This window comes from Candoia aspera, chromosome 3, assembly GCF_035149785.1.
Source record: "Candoia aspera isolate rCanAsp1 chromosome 3, rCanAsp1.hap2, whole genome shotgun sequence".
NCBI classification, from domain to species: Eukaryota; Metazoa; Chordata; class Lepidosauria; order Squamata; family Boidae; genus Candoia; species Candoia aspera.
Window position 1 is genome coordinate 114,145,307 of NC_086155.1, and position 17,582 is coordinate 114,162,888.

The 17,582-nt window shown below is 39.1% G+C and overlaps 1 protein-coding gene across 1 annotated transcript in view; it reads left to right on the forward strand.

Moving 5' to 3' along the window:
• Window positions 1–5,713: 5,713 nt before the first annotated feature.
• The window catches only part of PFDN1 (prefoldin subunit 1), a 31,888-nt gene continuing 20,019 nt past the window's right edge, over window positions 5,714–17,582 (forward strand). Inside the window, exons 1-2 of the mRNA XM_063298661.1 lie at window positions 5,714–5,827; window positions 7,775–7,941. Coding sequence (XP_063154731.1) covers window positions 5,762–5,827; window positions 7,775–7,941 — 233 coding nt within the window. The 5' untranslated portion in view covers window positions 5,714–5,761. The remainder of the gene's footprint in view (window positions 5,828–7,774; window positions 7,942–17,582) is intronic.

Genomic DNA, 17,582 nt, shown 5'->3' on the forward strand with positions numbered 1-17,582 from the left:
AGTGGTCAGCTTCTTATCAGTACCTGGGAAAATCCTATAAAAGATAAGTAGTGGGTTTGCAAGCACCTACTGTACAAAGGAACAAAGTGAGTACAGGTAGTCCTCACTTACTGACCACTCATTCAGCAACTGTTCGAAGTTATGACAGTGCTGAAAAAGGACTTACAACTGGTCCTTGAAGTTGTGGTTGTCGCAGTGTCCCCGCAGTCGCGTGGTTGTGATTTGAGTTCTTGGCAACTGGTACATATTTACAACAGTCATAGCATCCCATGGTCATGTGATCACCATTTGTGACCTTCACAGATGGCTTCTGACTGTCATGGCCCAGGACTCTGACTCTGAAGAAGCTGCTCCAGCTGAACCTGTGGAGTGTCAGCTTCAGGAGACACCAAGCCAGGATTCACTTGAGGCTGATCAACACAGGCACCATCAGAACAGCTGGAGCAGTCAGTTGATGAGGCTTGGACCCCAAGCCCTCAGACCTAGGGAGTAGAGCAGAGAGCAGAACAAAGACACCCAATGAGGCTCCTTGCCAAGTAAGGGAGAAACTATCTTCATTGAAGATAGCTGGCTGCAGTCTGATTAAAGAGGCAGCCCTGACCCATGTTTCTCCATTGGAAACATCTGTCTGATCTCCTGTTGCAGTGTGTCATTCCTGTGAATTCTGCTCATGAAACTCTGACCTTTGGACTGGCTGACAAACCTGACTTGGCCCTCTGAACTTCAGACTGGATTTTGACTTCTCTTCTGCACACTCCTTTGGAAAGCAAAACCCAGGCAAGCTTTCTTTCCAAGATATAAATAGGAAAATTGGAGGAAGGAGGAGTATTAGGTATGTTTGCTGCCTTGGGTTATTTATAAAAATAATAAAGGTAGGATAAGAATTAAATAAATAAATGAATAAATACTTTGATTTACATTCATTCCCTTGTCTGCCATTATCTGTTCAGCCTTGAGTAGATTGCTACTCTCACCTAGCAACTGTGTGTGTAAGTTTGAAGCCTGAAACAGTATACCAGCAAAGTAAATGGGAAAACTGGCAGGAAGTTTCAAGTTGTGGTCATGTGACTTTGCTCTTAATGACAGTGGGTGATTTGCTTAATGACCACAGCTGGAACTAATGAATTGACATCATAAGTTGGGCATGGTCTTGTGACATTTCACTTTACAATTGCATCACTTAGCAATGGAGTTGCCAATCTCAGTTTCAGTCGGTAAGTGAGGACTACCTGTACTAGAAGCCAGCGTGGGTTTGTTAAAATAGGTTGTACCAAACAAATTTTACTGGGTTTTTTGACAAAGTGACTATATGTGGTGGATGTAGTAGCCTTAGACTTCAGCAAGCCTTTTAATAAAATTGACCACAGCTTCCTTCTTCATAAAATGGAAACACATGGGATGGATGCTCTCACTATCTGATGGATTCATACTTGGTGGTAACTGGCTCAGCAGGGTACTAGCAAGAAGGATGTGAGCATCCTAGTCGACTGCCGATTAAGCATGAGCCAGCTGCAGCTGCCAGAAGCTGCAAGTATTGGGTCAGGAAAAATACAGATCATGGGAAGGGATAGTTCTGCTCTGTGCTGCACTGGTCAGACTGCATTTGGAATACTGTGTTCAGTTCTGGTCACCACAATAGAAGAAGAATGCTGAGGTATTAGACAGAGTACAGTGGTAATGGTGAGGGGCCCAGAGGCTAAATACAATGAAGAACAGTTAATGGAACTGGTTACGTTTAGTTGAGCAGAGAAGGCTAAGAAGAGACATGACTGCTGTGGATTTATTTTCCATAGTTCCTGAGGATGCAACAAGAACCATTAGGTGGAAGTCTTACAGAGAGGTATCTGAATTTAAAATAAGGAGGAATTTCTTAATTGTATGAGCTATTGAGCATATATTAAGCAGTCAAATAGCCTGCCTCCTGAAGTTGTGGGGCTCCACCATGGGAGATTTTCATTTTTCTGGGATGATATGAGTATTCCTGCCATGTGCAAGAGAAAGGACTAGAATACCTTCAAGGTCCCTTGCTGTGTTGTGCATGGCACCTGTTGCTCAGGTAACTGCTTGAACTCGAAGTCCCTGAGGGAACTTCCTGAGAGTTCAGAGATTAGGATCAGTAGATCTTCCATACTCTGCTGGAAATAATCAGCAATCTTAATCAGCACTTGACTATAAAAGAATTAGAGGCAACCTCGATGCTAGCTTGGATTATCTTGGGGTTGCTCCTCCTGCCCAACAAAACCACTCTGCATAATCAGGTTCAATTTGCAAGCAATATAGCTGATGCCAACAAATTATGTCTGTTGAATTGCCCTTTGCATGCTGGATCCATTCAACAAAACACAGTTGAAATTTGGGTACTCAGATGATGAAGTTTATGGCTATGCTCACCTTGGCTACTGTGTGAGCCATGTCCAGGACCTAGGCATGAGACAGCACCCACCTCTGCTTGCATCATGGGAAGTGCTATGGCCTACAGTGGCAGACATCCCCTCATTCTCACTTTATCCCCACCAGTGCACAGTGAAGGAGAAATAGTAAGCACATACTTAACTTTGATTGGAGCAAATGTCTGAGGTGAAATGAATACAAGTACGTTAGTCCCATTGGAAGGGCACCATTTGCTTAAGTATGTGAGCAGATCTGGTATTCATAGGTAACTGAAACATAGAGGGGATACCATCTGGCATTCTTCATCATGGTGAATGGCTAGTCATCCAAATGGCAGCACCAATCACATCTGACACCTTTAGATCACTACTGGCCGTCTGACAGCTACTTCATCACTACCAACCACCTTGTGCTGTTGCTCAGATCCAGAGGGGCAACTCCTGCTGCTGCTGACCTTTGTCTTCAGCCCCTACTTCTGTGGAGAAGAACTCCCCCCTCACACTGGACTCTTCCTCAGTCTTATCCACAATAATGCCCTATTGTTACTTCAGGAGGACTGGGCATAGCACTACCTTTCTGCCAGCAGTTGCCTCCTATCCGAAAACCAAAGCCCAAACCCTTCGCAATGTTGTTTCTCTAATTTGTTCTGTAACTGGCTTATTCAGTGAGATTTTTTATAGGGCAGGATATATTTTGGAGAACCTGGAAGCTAGCTAGCTCTAAATGGGATAGGGGTGAAACTTAAAGGAAAACCTCTTTTTAAACAGAAAAAGGGGTTGATTAAAATGTCTATGTGTATATGTGTTTATCTAGCAAGCAACAGTGCTGTCAGTGCCAGTACATACACACAAAATTAATTGGACGAATTAGTTTCCCCATTTGGGAAACGGGGTTTGTTTGAGAGGGAGGAAATATTCTTTTGAACATTTAAAAGGGGGCTGATTTGAAAATCAGGGGAACAAGAATGGTGGACTAATCCTTCTCTCACACAGACTGAATCAAATCTGCAACGAAAGGTGCTATGGAGGTTGTCTCAAAGGCAGACAAGAAAACCAGGGACCACAATCACTCCAGCAGGAGTGGTCCATAGTCCCTCACAGTAATTCCTTCCTCTGTAGCTCACTGTCAGATCACAGCACTTGGATCCAGAGTGGCTCCTTCTGTGCTCTGTGTTCCTTGAATGCCTGACTCTGTTTGCTCCAAAATTCCACCTGGCCTAAATGACAGCTATACAGATGTTGTTGGAATTATCAGGGATCAACTCAGCATTGTCTCATAAGCAAAAGGGGGTTGCTCTAGCAAACACATCTCTATTGTGCTTGTGGGATGTCACATGGGTTACCTGATTTCCACTTCTTCCTCCTCCTTGGGCTTGGGATTAACAGTCTCCATTACCTCATGGGCAGACATGCAAGCAGGAGATGCTGCTTCATGCAGCTCTTCCCCCTACTGTCTCGCTTGCACGCAGAATTTCTATTCCACATAGGAAGTGTCTACAAAGAACCAGTGATGATCAAGTGCTTTCTACTATGAACCTACCTGTATCCAGATCTACTGAATAAAAGTAAGCTATCTCTATGTTCTTCATCTAACTACAGTGTGAAGACTGAATTTATTTCTGAACGTAATAAAGCCTAATGTGCAAGTTCTTTTTTTGGTTCACGCTTCTACTCTGCAAGATTGCTGTTAGCTGCCTGAAGTTCTTTTACTAACCTTTAAAAACTTCATCAGATGTGACCAGTCTTTCCTGCTGTACTGGCTCAGACAGGAGAATTTGAAAGTAACGCTCTGGTTGCAACTTCCAATCAAAGCAGGTAAAACAGAACCCTTTTACCCAGAACAAAAGTGTTTTGAATGGTATCCAAAACAAAGAAACCCTATTTTGATTTGTGTCCTTCAACAAAACATCCAAAACATTTTTTGGTTCAGGTATGGACAATCTAAACCACCTGTTTCATGCACAGAATATTTCCCATATCCCTGAATTTAATTTATTAAAATATTTAGCTTGCTTTTTAATACAAGTAATGCCAAAACAGATAAAAAGGATGAGAGAGCTCAAGAACATGTTGAAACATATTAACAAAACTGCATCAGAAAATAGGTCAAATATACTTTTTTCAGCATTAACTGAAGGCAATCAGCACACATACTCAGGGAAAATTAGGACAAAAGCATGTCTTAAAATGAATTAAGGAAAAAAAGAATTACTGTAAGGAAAATGGTAACAGTCTTTGCTACTCTGCAGGTTTCCAAGCAAGCACTGAATAAACACCCAACTTAACACTGACATGCACACAATGCACATTACTGTAATCCGAAATGTGATTTATGTGGCTTAGTAAGTTGTTTGAGCTTAGTCACTGTAATTTATTAAACAATGGTTAAGCATGCTATTGCAAATCATAATGTGATTTGTTAAACTATTGGCTTAAGTGTGTGAACCAAACCGTTGTGACTTAACAGAGGTTTATGGCTTGATATAATGTGGCTTATTCAACAAACCATGCCTAAACAGTTTAGCACGGATGTGAAGGCAATCTGGCTGTGACATCTGTCACCCCATTGATTGCCAGGGTTGATCTGGCTAGCTAGGCAGGTGTCCCCTTCCTCCCTCACCGCTCCGTGTGCATCCCTCCCGAAGCTGCGCGCTCGGCGGAAGAGGACGACCATCCCAGATAGGAGGACTGTACCGATCTTTGGTTAAGGGTCTACGGTAGCTGCACTCCTGATAGAACCTCCAAACAGTTGAGCACAATGTATGAACCAACACCCAACATACTGTTGCCTTGACACTCAGGCACCATGAGTTTGGCATGGAGCTGATAAAAATTTGGTCCCTGAATTTGAGAGAGAGGATGATGATGATGATCTACTAACGAAGCCTGAAAGTTTCAGGTAACAATACCACAGCACAAATTAGCATGAATGTGACCTGAACCAGTCTGGACTTCCAAGACTGCATTCATTTACTGTCAAGATAACTTGTTCGCTGCAAAACAGGAGGAAAGCGAGGGAGGACAGGGTGTAAGATTGCAGCACGCGTTTGTTAACTGAACTTTGTTTTCTTGGGTTATACCAATATTGCCAATGACTCTTAATCTGTTATTTATATGGGAACCAGTGATAGAGCTGTTATGACAGAAGAGAAAACCCTTGCGTATTTTTATTGAAGACATTAAAAACTGCTAACTGAATGATTTAAGGAGGATTTGCTGGAAACCGAAGAAAAGACTGAGCAAGAAAGACCGAACGCGCCACTTTCCAAGCTATCAGTCACATGCGCGGTCACCTGCCGTTCCTCACTGCGCATGTCTCGACTGAACAGGAACAAAGAACAGCCAACGCCGTCCGTTAAAGCTGTTGCCCAATGCGCATGCGTAGCTTTTTTGGTTTCGTTAAAATGGCAGCGCCCGTGGATCTTGAGCTGAAAAAGGTAAAGAAAAGGAAAATAGGGCCGAGCTTGCCTGGGAGCGAGGAGGATTTGGAAGTTAGGCTAATGTTGCCCATTACCGGAAGAGTTTGGTTGGGTTTTAGTGGTTGGTGTCGCTTGTCGAGAGGTTCTCCTAGGAATTTTAGACCACTTCTGTATTAAGAATATCAGACTTTTTAGCGTTTAAGAGCCTATTCTTGGTTGAAGGATAAAATTCCCTTCGAGTCGAGTTCGACGCCTGGTGACTTCATAGAAGATCAGCAAATTCTTCTGGGTGGGTTCATCTGATTAATCTCTTTCCAGGTTGGCGAATGGTCTCCACAAACTTTTTACTTCTGTTGTTTCCCTTCCCTTAGCAATGTATATTTGGAAGCATTTTGTTTGTGAACCGAATTGTGGCAACATTGTTTCTCATATAATCCATTTTCTGTTTAAGCTAGTGCCATTGCCCGTTGTTCGTAGGAGAATGTTTAAGAGTAACGTTTTCGGTGGGAATTATTTATTTGAATTGTTTGGCTCTAAATTTCGTTGTGTACCTAATTCTAGGGCGAAAAGCATCTTTACTGATTTAATTCTGTTTTGGAAACTAGCCAAGGGATAGTCAAATTTAAATTAGGTTGCTTTTTGTTTTGGATCTGTATAACAAATATCTAGATGTAAGCGTTTTGGGTAGGGGTTAAGATATGTTTTAACATTCACCTATTTAATCCTATACAGGTTGCATAAAAGATAAAACTAATAAAATTTAAAATTTGTAGTATTTCAATTCAAACTGAGCTAACTTGTTGCAAAGTGTAATTCTAGCAGTTTAAATATCAAACCAGAACACTTCAATAATATCTGTCAGCTAATGACTCTATTGATCTGGATCTAACTTTCTCCCTTTTCTGTTCTTTCTTCCGTGCTGTTATTTTTTTATAATTGTAATTATTTATAGTAATCTATCCCTTTTCTGCAAGAAAAATATAAGGTATTTTTTACTTCTGATTTCATCTGTCATTTCGGCTCCATGGAAGATAAACGCATTAGCTAACTCTATTTGATTTTCAAAACCTTCCATATCCCTTTACACTTTAAATTTCATTGTTTCTTGTTCACCCAGTTTGAACCTTCAGGGTTTGCTTTTCTTATGTGGAAGAAATAAATTTATCTATCATAAGCAAGGAAAAATCTCCACTGAACGATAAAGCTCACTGGGTTCACACATAGCTGAGCAAGGAGGGTATAAGGCTGTTCATACACTGCATTAAGGCATAATGTGGTTTTGCTTGTTATGGTGTATGAACCAGTTATAAGGGAATTTGTAGAATGCAGAGCAGATCTACAGTAGAGTGAGTAGTACTGACCATTTTCCTTGCAGAATTGTTCTAAGTATTACAGTTATATAATGCAGGGTAAATATTACCACTAAACAATGTCCCTCAAAGCTGTGATGCAGGCCTTGATGGTCAATTCCCAATTCTTCACATGTTCTCTGAATTATATAATCTGATTTTTAAAAACTGTACCAGATTACTGTTTGATGATTGGAACAGATTTGTGTCTCAGTGCTGTGTGTCATTAAAGAAACACATATACAGCATTAGTCCTCATCCAGTGTTATTCCTGGTTTTTTTTCTCTAAAACTTTCTTGATCCTTGGTTCATACTCCACCTTTTTCTTCCATTTACCCGATGTTTAACTATACAGTACAGGCTGTTTGTAAGAGACTGCAGTGGGAGGAAAGGAGCTCGGCTCTATTTTGCCATCTTTAACCATTATGTCAGCCCCTACCCATACATAAGACTTTCTGAAGTTGTCCTGGCTTTTTTTCTTTTAATAGATAACTTGCTAGGCATCTACTATTTTTTTTTAACATGCACTATAAAGGGGCTCAATGCTGTTTGCTACAGTGAAGTCAATTATTTTTTTTTTTAAATTTAGCTGCATTTTTATTGTTCTCCGTGACAGGCATTTTCTGAACTTCAAGCCAAGGTCATTGAAACCCAACAAAAGGTGAAACTGGCAGATATACAAATAGATCAGCTGAACAGAACAAAAAAGCATGCACATCTTACAGATACAGAGATCATGACTTTGGCTGAAGAAACAAGGATGTATGAAGGTATAGGACGGATGTAAGTAATTGTTCTTGTGTTTCAATTATCTTATTTACATTCAATTTTTTTGGTTTTCTCAAACGTTTATGCCAAATTTGTATGACACAATCAGCCATATTGGAGTTGAGTTTAGCATATCATCCGTACCAAGACTGTGGTTAAAACAAAGATAATTAATCATAATTTGTAGCATCATTTATCTTTGCTTTATTTGGTCTAGTCATGGTTCTGCATGTCATATGAATCTAGCAAGTCTGTTGCATGGTTAAACAGCCATTGGTCTGAGCGGAAAATGAGGTAGGATATCAGATTATCTCCAGTGGTTCAGGATTGCTCTAAACAGAAATAATTTTTAGGCAAAAAGGTGGAGGAATTGGTCATCTTTTTTTCTTCTTTTTTATTATGTTGTTAAAAATCTCAATATATTGTGTTGTTTCAGTACAGTGATGTTTATGTTATATGGTTAAAGAATATCGATATTCTATTATTTAGATAGCTTAAAGTATTGAAAATAAAGGCCAAAGTAATCACAAATGGTAGGCAAGGGATTGGTCTTCTCTCCTACCACATGTGATTACTTTGAACTTGATCAGTTACCATGCACCTGTATTTAAAAAAAGTGACAACTGGACTTCCAGGGAAGATATGGTAGACTGAACATGGCTCACCAAGGAGCAGAGCCAATGGCCACAGCGGAAAGAGGAGCTGGGATTGATTGGCTCCTTGGAACCCCTTTCTGGACTAAGGAGAGGACTAGGATTACCCACATGTTTGCTCCATACAGAAACTCTACTCCTCGCTTAGAGATTGCAAAAGTGCGATCTTCAGTGGGTTTTGGAACTCTGGGAGTCAAGGGAAAACCATCCTGCTTATGCTGTGGTTCAGCGCCGTTAAAAGAGACACTGGGTTCATCTACTTCCTTTCTTAATTTATTAAGGAAATTGCGTATTGTCGATCTTTTGAATTTTAAGAACCTCCGGAAGGGCAAGCTTTATTACACCAGGAGATTTTCCTTCTATCCATGATGAAAGATTCTTTATGTAAGTTTTAAGATTAAAAAGAAAACTTTTACCTTTGGAAAACAGCAAAAGGGGGATTACAGTGTTGTCCTTGGAAAGCTAAGGGGCCAGATGGATATGAAAGAATATTTTCTGTGGGTTGTTTAAAATTTTATAAAATATATATGAAGATTTTGAAATTAACTATAAAAAAATTCTCTTGTGGGAATGTTTTGTTGATTGGAAAATAAACATATGATAAGAGACTTTGAAAGTTGGCTAGAGGGAACTAGAGAGAATTAAAGATTACAATTAAAGGAGAAGTGACCTATTAAAATGGAGCAGTACTGGTTAACTATAAAACAAATCAAAGCTGTTTGGGAACAATGTACACAGGAATTATATTTAAGATTATCTGACAGTACAAAAATGGACTTAATAGAAGTTACAGAAGAGGAAGAGTTTTTACCAAATACAACAGAGGTTGATCTCAATGTGGATCTGAAGATGGACTTAAAAACACCAAGGTACAAGAGTGATATGGGGAAGGATGCTAATTTGGACTTGCAAACTGAGGCTGATTTGAATGTGGAGTTTTAGAAAGGGGATATACAAATAATAAATCAGAAGAGTGACATGGAAAGCCTTTTTATCTTGGATTTACAAAAGAAATATCTTAAATCAATGAAGCTGTTTTTGAGAGGAGACAAAGAGAAATTACTGGAGTTCTTCCTGAAAGCAGACAAAGAGAAAATGATAAGAAATCAACTTGTGGGACATTGTTGAAAGGTGAAAGGTCCCCTGTGCAAGCACCGAGTCATGTCTGACCCTTTGGGGGGACGCTGCTTTTGCGACGTTTTCTTGGCAGACTGTATAGCAGGGTGGTTTGTCATTGTTTTCCCCAGCAAGCTGGGTACTCATTTTACCGATGTGGGAAGGATGGAAGGCTGAGTCAACCTGAGCCGGCTACCCAAGAATCCAGCTTCCACTGGGATCAAACCCGGGTCGTGGGGAGAGTTTCAGTTGCAATACTGCCGCCTACCACTCTGTACCACATGAGGCTGTACTTGACAGAATTAAAGAGCAAGCTTTTGAAAAGTAAGCAGAAGGTTTACAAAGTTAACTTACTCGATCAGGATTAAAATATGTATGTTGTGGTTTCTGGTAGCTATAAATGAGACTTCTTTTTTGACCAGGACTGAACAATGGGGTTTTAAGGATTTGTTTATTGGGGAGAGATTTCTTTGGTTTTACTTTTTAGAGAATGATTTTTTTTTAATCGTATGGCGTAGCAGTTTGGTGTTCATGCTGCTTTTTCTTGCTGGGAAATCCTTGTGAGGTCCAGCAGCCAGATGTGTAGACTATTTAGCCATGACAAGTCACGTTGCCTGGGGTGCACCATGAGGAGGCTAGTCTACATTGCACTAAGTTGGGCTGAGAGCAGGTGACTGGCCCAAGGTCACCCAGTGGGCTTTCATGCCTAAGGTGGGACTAGAACTCACAGACTCCTGGTTTCTGGCCCAGCACCTTAACCACTAGACCAAACTGGCTCTCTCTTTAGAGAAAGTGATAAGTTGTATTATAAAGATGATCTTCTTGATTAAGGTTAAGATACATCTAGTACTATTTCTTGTAGCTCTGAATAGACTTTTGCTGATTAGACTGAAAGATGAGTTTTTATCGTTTGATTATTGATAAAGGATGAGATATGGGAAGAAGAGAGGTTTTTTTAATTGAAATACTAAATTGAAATATTAAGTTACTAAAATTGTTTATACTTGCCTGGAGGGAGGGGGGAGTATATCTGCCCCCCCTTTTTTCCTCTTTCTTACTTTCTTTTCTCTATCTCTTTTCACTTATTTCTTTATTTTTAATATTTCTTTTAGTTTGTATTGGTCTTTTATCTTTTTATTTTTTAAATTTTAATAAATATTATTTAAAAAAGGTGACAGCTGGCCACCTCAAAGGTGGCTGGAGTACTGGCCATAAAATAGTGAGACTTTCAGATGGTTCCTGATAGCAGTCAGCAGTACCTTCTGTAATGCACTTTATGGATAAGTCTCTTGCCCATGGTTAATGTTACACATGCTTAATGTGTACAGCATCTTTCTGATTTCTATTAGGAGACGTAACTATTAACAACTAAGAACAAAGTTTGGTTATTTTAACTTTGTTTCTAATAATTCTGAAAATTACTGTTTTGCCCTTACACACCTTCACATTGCTCTTCCTCCAGTGTGATATGTACTGTCATCTGTCAGCAGTGCCCCTCTGGATTCTACATAGGGCAGACTTTGACACCAGAACTCAAAACAAGGACAAAGTAATAACAGATTATTTCAGCTTCCCAAGGCACTCCATGGCAGATCTCAAAATTACTGTTTTAGAAAAGCAGGATTTTAACAGTACCATTGAGGGAGAAATTGTTGAACTCGGATCAAAAGGTTTCAGAAGGTTTCAGGTCTCAGAAGGTTTCAACAAACAAGTTTTTTACACATTGCAATTGTTAATCAATAAGGTACTTGTAATGTGTCTCACGTATACCTTCATTTGGTAGCCAGCCTATCTGCCCCTCCCTTCCCCTTCCCCTTCCCCCATCCCAATTTAAATCCTACATCAGTCTAGCCACTCTATGTATCTGATGAAGTGAGCTGCAGCTTATGAAAGCTTATGCCTTTTAAATAAAATTAGATTGGTGCCACCAGCCTCCTTCTGATGTTTTGCCACCGTAGACAGCATGGCTGTTGTCCTACAATAAATTATTGTTATAATCTTTGCTCTTTTCATAGCTTCAAAACGAAGAATACTATTGTTAAAACTAAAGTCTTGTAGGGCAGGGGGACTTATCAGAGTAGTATTTAGTCTGGAGAGTAACACTTCCATGGTGATTGCCTAGCATGTGATGTGGAAAAATCCTTGACTTGGCTTTACCCCAGTGACCCTTGTGTGGTGTTTTGATCCTTGAATAGTCTTTTTTTCCCCCAGACTTTTTGGTGATGTAATTTCTTTTTCTTTTAAATGGTTTATTGTTGTATTTTGTAGGCAGTCTAGAGTTGTGGCAAATTGGGGCAACCTATAAATTCCACAAATAAACAAACTGTCAGTGGCTAAAGCCTAGGCTTCCCAATTTCTGATCTCTTGTACACTTGTTTCAACTTCAGAATCCTTAAATTGATTTCCCAATTGAAGAACAGTAAAGTGACAGGAAGGGACAGTGTCTTCAGAATTCTTAGAAATAAGTCTAGCTGCTGCATGAGAATACCTTTACACAAATCAGATGTAAAAAACAATGGAAAATTAACTGCCTCCATTTCTGTCTCCAAAAGAATCAAGCAGGGATGCATTCTGTCTTCTCTATTGTTCATTTTTTATGTTAATGACATCCCTTGCAAAACCCAACTTCATCCTCCAGCCCTCACCTATAGGCCCATTTTTATTTTACTCTATGTAGATGATGCCACCAAGTTGGCATTCATGGATGCTAAGGAGCAGTAGTGTTCTTTTGTTCTAGGGACAACCTAGAAATTAGATATTCTAAAACAAAGACCCTATTTTCACTAAAAAGTATTCTAACCTTTCCTATAATTGTCAAATCAGTGATAAACCTATTGAGCAAATCAGGTACTTTAAACATTTACATATTCATTTCCAGTCAACTTCTTTCTGAAGTCACTGAATAAGTGAGCTCTTGTCTAGAGCACAAAAAGCCGCCAATGAGATTACCAGATTTGCAAACCACAAAAGCAATAACTGGGTGCCTGCAGCCATCAAATTATTCAAACTGAATATCTTAAGTTTGCTGTTATATGCTGTTCAACTCTGTGCATGCAAGAATACTTCTACCCTAGTTCTGACACATTCTCTGTGTCCCTTGATCAGCTGGGAAGGTACTCTTTGGGGTTGGAATCTGGCTTGTTCTCTCTTGAGGCCTGGCTGGGACTTTGCCAACTTGCTATATACGTACATGCTGTTTGCTAAATAAATATCTCTACATATAAATTAAAACTTAACCTAGATAATTTGAGTCACAGATGAACTGAACCAGCATGTTAAGGCTACTGATAGTGCAGTCCCAAATAAGTAATTTTTCCAAAAACTTTCCTGGTTGGGTTTTTCTTTAAATAAACATTTTAAGTATATTTTTTTGTGCTGTAGTCACTTAGGAATTACAGAATCTTAGAACTGGAAGGGACCAGCTTGACTATTAAACCTAGCCAAGGGAGGCCTGCGCCTCGCTAAGGAATTGTTTCTGCTTTCAAACTGATCTTAGTTATGAAGTGTTGCCTAATATTTAAATGGAATCTGCTTTCCTGTAATTCAAAACAATTGCTTCACGTTTTGCACCCTGGAATAATAGTGAACAGGTAGTACCTTTCTTCAGTGGGATCTTTCCTCAGGTATTAGAAGAATATTATCATATCCCTTCCCTGTCATATTTTCTCAAAACATCTGAATTTTTTCTTACAAGATTTGGTTTCCAGTCCCCTATCATCCTCTTTATCTTTATTTGCATCTGTTTCAATTTGTCTGAATCCCTTTTAACAGGTAGTGCCAAAACTAGACAGCACTTAATATAGGATCTGATTAGAGCAGAACAGAATGGAAATATTTGCTTCCCCTAATTTGGGCAGTTTAATTTTATTGATGAGACCTGATCCTATGTTTCACTTTTTTGCAGCCATGTTATATTGTTGATTTATATTCTTCTTGTGATCAACTATGATTCAAACATTCTTTTACCAAGCCAAGTATCCCCCATTCTGTAATTGTGCATTTGATCTTTTTTTTTCTAAAATTGTGTATGTCTGTGTTAAACTTCATTTTGCTATTTTCAGACAGAATTGTTTTTCTGTCTGCTAGATGGCTTTCAGGATAACAGTCTTTCCAAAGCAGCTTGCACATACTATAAACATTTGTAAATAAATCTACAAAAAATATTATGTAAAGCCAAATAAATATTTCTAAAATCCTTTCTCTGAATAGCTGATCATAATAGCTTGCTGGTTTGTTAAAGGTGAGGAAAGAATCCAGCTAAGCAGGCTTCGTAGATCTTTGTCACATATCACCTCTCGCTCTTCAGGCTACTTCCAGTAGGATGGTTGGTTCCTGCCAGGAATCCTACCTCTTGTTTAAAAAATCTCTGGATTTTTTTTTAATCATGTGTTTGGCTAGGAAACTTCATTTTAAGTTTCCTTAAAAATCAAGAACTGCAGCATGGTAAATTTCCTTCAAAGTCCTGTTTCCCGCTATTTCCACCATGTATACCTATTGTTCCTTCTCCCCTTGTTCCACCATCTAAAGGAGAAAATTGCCAGCAAGCCAAGTCGGAAAGTTAGAGACCAGGCTTGGCAGTGTTTGTCTCCCAAAAGATGTCAGGATATTTTAATACCCCATCACTTGTACTAGATGTGTTTTTGAAAGATCTGTACTTTGCAGAATAACTTGCCCCATCCTGAATGAAGTTAGTCCTTGATGGACTTGATGAGCCCTGGCAGTGGCTTTGAAACATCTCTAGGCGAATACTTCATGAGCAAGCTTGCCTGGCCAGAGAGATCACATAGAATGCATTTTTAGATATCAAAATAAGCAGCTGAAAGTCACTGGTGGGCAAAACTTTTTGGCTGGTGAAAAAGGAACAAGGCTGCTGTTCCGTCTAACCAATTGAAAGACAGAACACAGAAGTTGAGATGGCTGTGATCTGAAAATGCATGAGGTAGTTCAGGTAAAATTTTATTTATTTAAAAGTTTGGTGTAGCTGCCCATCTTATGTATCCTAACTCTGGGTAGCTCACAACAATAATGAAACAATAAAAAGTGTAAAGGCAACATAAAAAACTCCGGGTGCTTCCCAAAACAACACACCCCTCATATCCAGCAGGGACACACTACCCTAACACTTGTTTGAAAAGCTAGGGCTCCAGGACTTTTCGGAAGGCCAAGAGAGTAGGAGTCTGTCAAATCTCGAGGAAGGATGTTCCAAAGGGCAGGGACTGATGCTGAGAAGGTGTGCTGCCTAGGTTGTGTTACATGGCAACCTTTAAGGGAAGGGACCTGGACCATGTCCACTTTGTTGGATCTGGTGGAGTAGGTAGATATCCTCAGGGAGAGGCATTCCTGCCAATAACCTGGTCCTGTGCCATGTACTGTTTTAAAAATGATAACCAGCACTTTGAATTGCATCTGGAAAAGAACTGGAAGCCATTGCATATGGCAAGTCATGGGCCACCCAAAACTCTGCATGCCACTGCATTCTGGACCAATTGTAATTTCTGGATTGTTTTCAAGGACAGCCCCTTGTAGAGCATGTTGCAGTAATCCAACGAGGAAGTTACCAGGGTGTGAGTGTAAACAAGGCCTCCCAGTCCAGGAATGGGTGCAATTGGTGCACAAGATGAATCTGTGCGAAGGCGCCTCGACACTTCCAAATTGTGTACCACCTCTGTCCGGGACAAGAGTCAAAGGTGATACCTCACCAGACTCATAGCACAGAATGGAAGCAATACTTAAGCATCCTTGTGCCTGAACAAATGACCTCTGTCTGAACAAATAGCCAAAACTGAGTCTAGCAAAAAATCAGTTCAATCAACACAGCTCATGGATAACACCAGGAAGCTATTTCTCTAGGTGTTTGATTGAGGCTTTCTCCAAATGCATAAGGTTGCTTCTACAATGCACATTTTGTGCATTTGGCAGTAACTGTAAAACTCAGCAAAGTTGTCCATTATGTCATCACTGGAATTCTAGAATTAGCTTCCCTTAACTGAACAGTTAAATGAACATTTTAAAAAAATCAGTTTTGATCATGAGCTTTGATTTTTTTACAATGTTTATTTTAGAACATTCATATACTACTGCATTCCAAAATGATTCTTGGTTGTTTACAGTAATAAAAATAAGAATGACGTGCAAATTAAAAACTCTATTAAAAATCAAGAAATACAAAACAGAAACCTCCACCTTGATGGCAAACATCACTCCTGCTTACTGTCTCAGACAGCATTGTTTTTGCAGCCTTTTCTCATTCAGTGGGCCATAAATATTTTCATTATTTGGATGAATTTGAATGAATTCTGTTCATTATCCACATATTCAGAGGGTGTACCAGAAACATCTGCAAGTATTCAGACAGGATATTATGCATTTTACACATTCATCACAGTACTCAAATAACAATGTTGATGTCAGTTCACAAATAGTCCAAGCAGCAAAACTCGACAGTAGTGTATATGCTTATATCAGGCTACATAAGTCTTTCAAAAGAATATGAACTAACTGAATTAATATGTACTGGCAAAAAGCCAAAATGCTGGGCTGTCTTCTGAGTAACAGATACTACTTGCTACAACACCGACTAATTTATCATCCTCTACTTTGCATTGCTCGCTTTCCTTTTATGAAGTTGCAGATAGCTTTTGTTGAAGATAACCCTATCAGACATAAACATCTGGAGATAGCACATAGAATAATGATTATTTATGTTATTGCTAGATAGTGATTAGTGAATTGGTGATAAAATGTCTGACTTAGTAGGATTTTAGTGCATGTAATTTCTCTGAATCTATTTCTGAATAAGCTTGCATGAGATTCAGTTATGAAACTGTTATGTTGAAAGTTTCTCTCTTCATTTTTAAATTGATAATCCAAGACAAATTTCTGTGCCTTAATGTAATATAAGCTCCATTTTAAATTTGTGCCACAGGAATCTGGTACTTAAGCTCTAGCTTTGCTGCTTGTAAAGCTAAACTTGTACCAAATGTTTCTTAAAATTTGATTTGATATGTAAAAAAATCTCTCTCTCTCTCTCTCTCTCTCTCTCTCTCTCTCTCTCTCTCTCGCACGCACGCACAGGCACAGGCACACACACACACACAGGCACACACACAAAGTTTAATGATACTGAACATCAGATAGAAAAGCATCAGAGCAGCAACATGGCCAGTAAATGGTTTGTTAACTATGAAATACAAATATAAAGGAGACTATAAATAATGATACTCCATGTTTAAATTGAAAATGCTAATACAGGTAGTCGTCATTTAATGGCCACAATTGGGACTAGCAGCTCAGTTGCTAAGTGAAACCACATCTGTGCTTATGATCTTACTTCAACTTTGCTTTGCTTTACAGACCTATGGAGGTCATGAATATGAGGTTTGGTCATAAAGTTACTTCGTCATCCTCATTGTAACTGCAAATGGTTGATAAATGAGGCAGTCACTAAACGAGGACTTCCTCTAAATGGAAGATGGCAGATTTTTCCTTAACAATTATTATTTTATTTATCTATTTTGTTTATCAAATTTGTCAACACCCATCACCTCTGACCGGAGGGACTCTGGGCAGTTTATAATATAAAATTCAATTATGAATTTTCAGCTACAGCTGAGTATTTTGAAGTTCACTGATATCAATGTAAAAGACATACTCAGAACCATAGAATTGAAAAGACCAATTACATCATTAATACTAATCCCTTTTGTGCAGTAATCCAAATTAAAGCACTTACAACGATTGTCCAGCCTCTGAATATATCCAGAGAAGGGGAGTCTACCATTTCTCTGGGTAATTGGTTACATATTCAGACTGTTCTAAATGTTCACATTAACAACAATAATTTTATTAAGTTTAATAATATATATGTTTATGCAAGTTTAATAAATT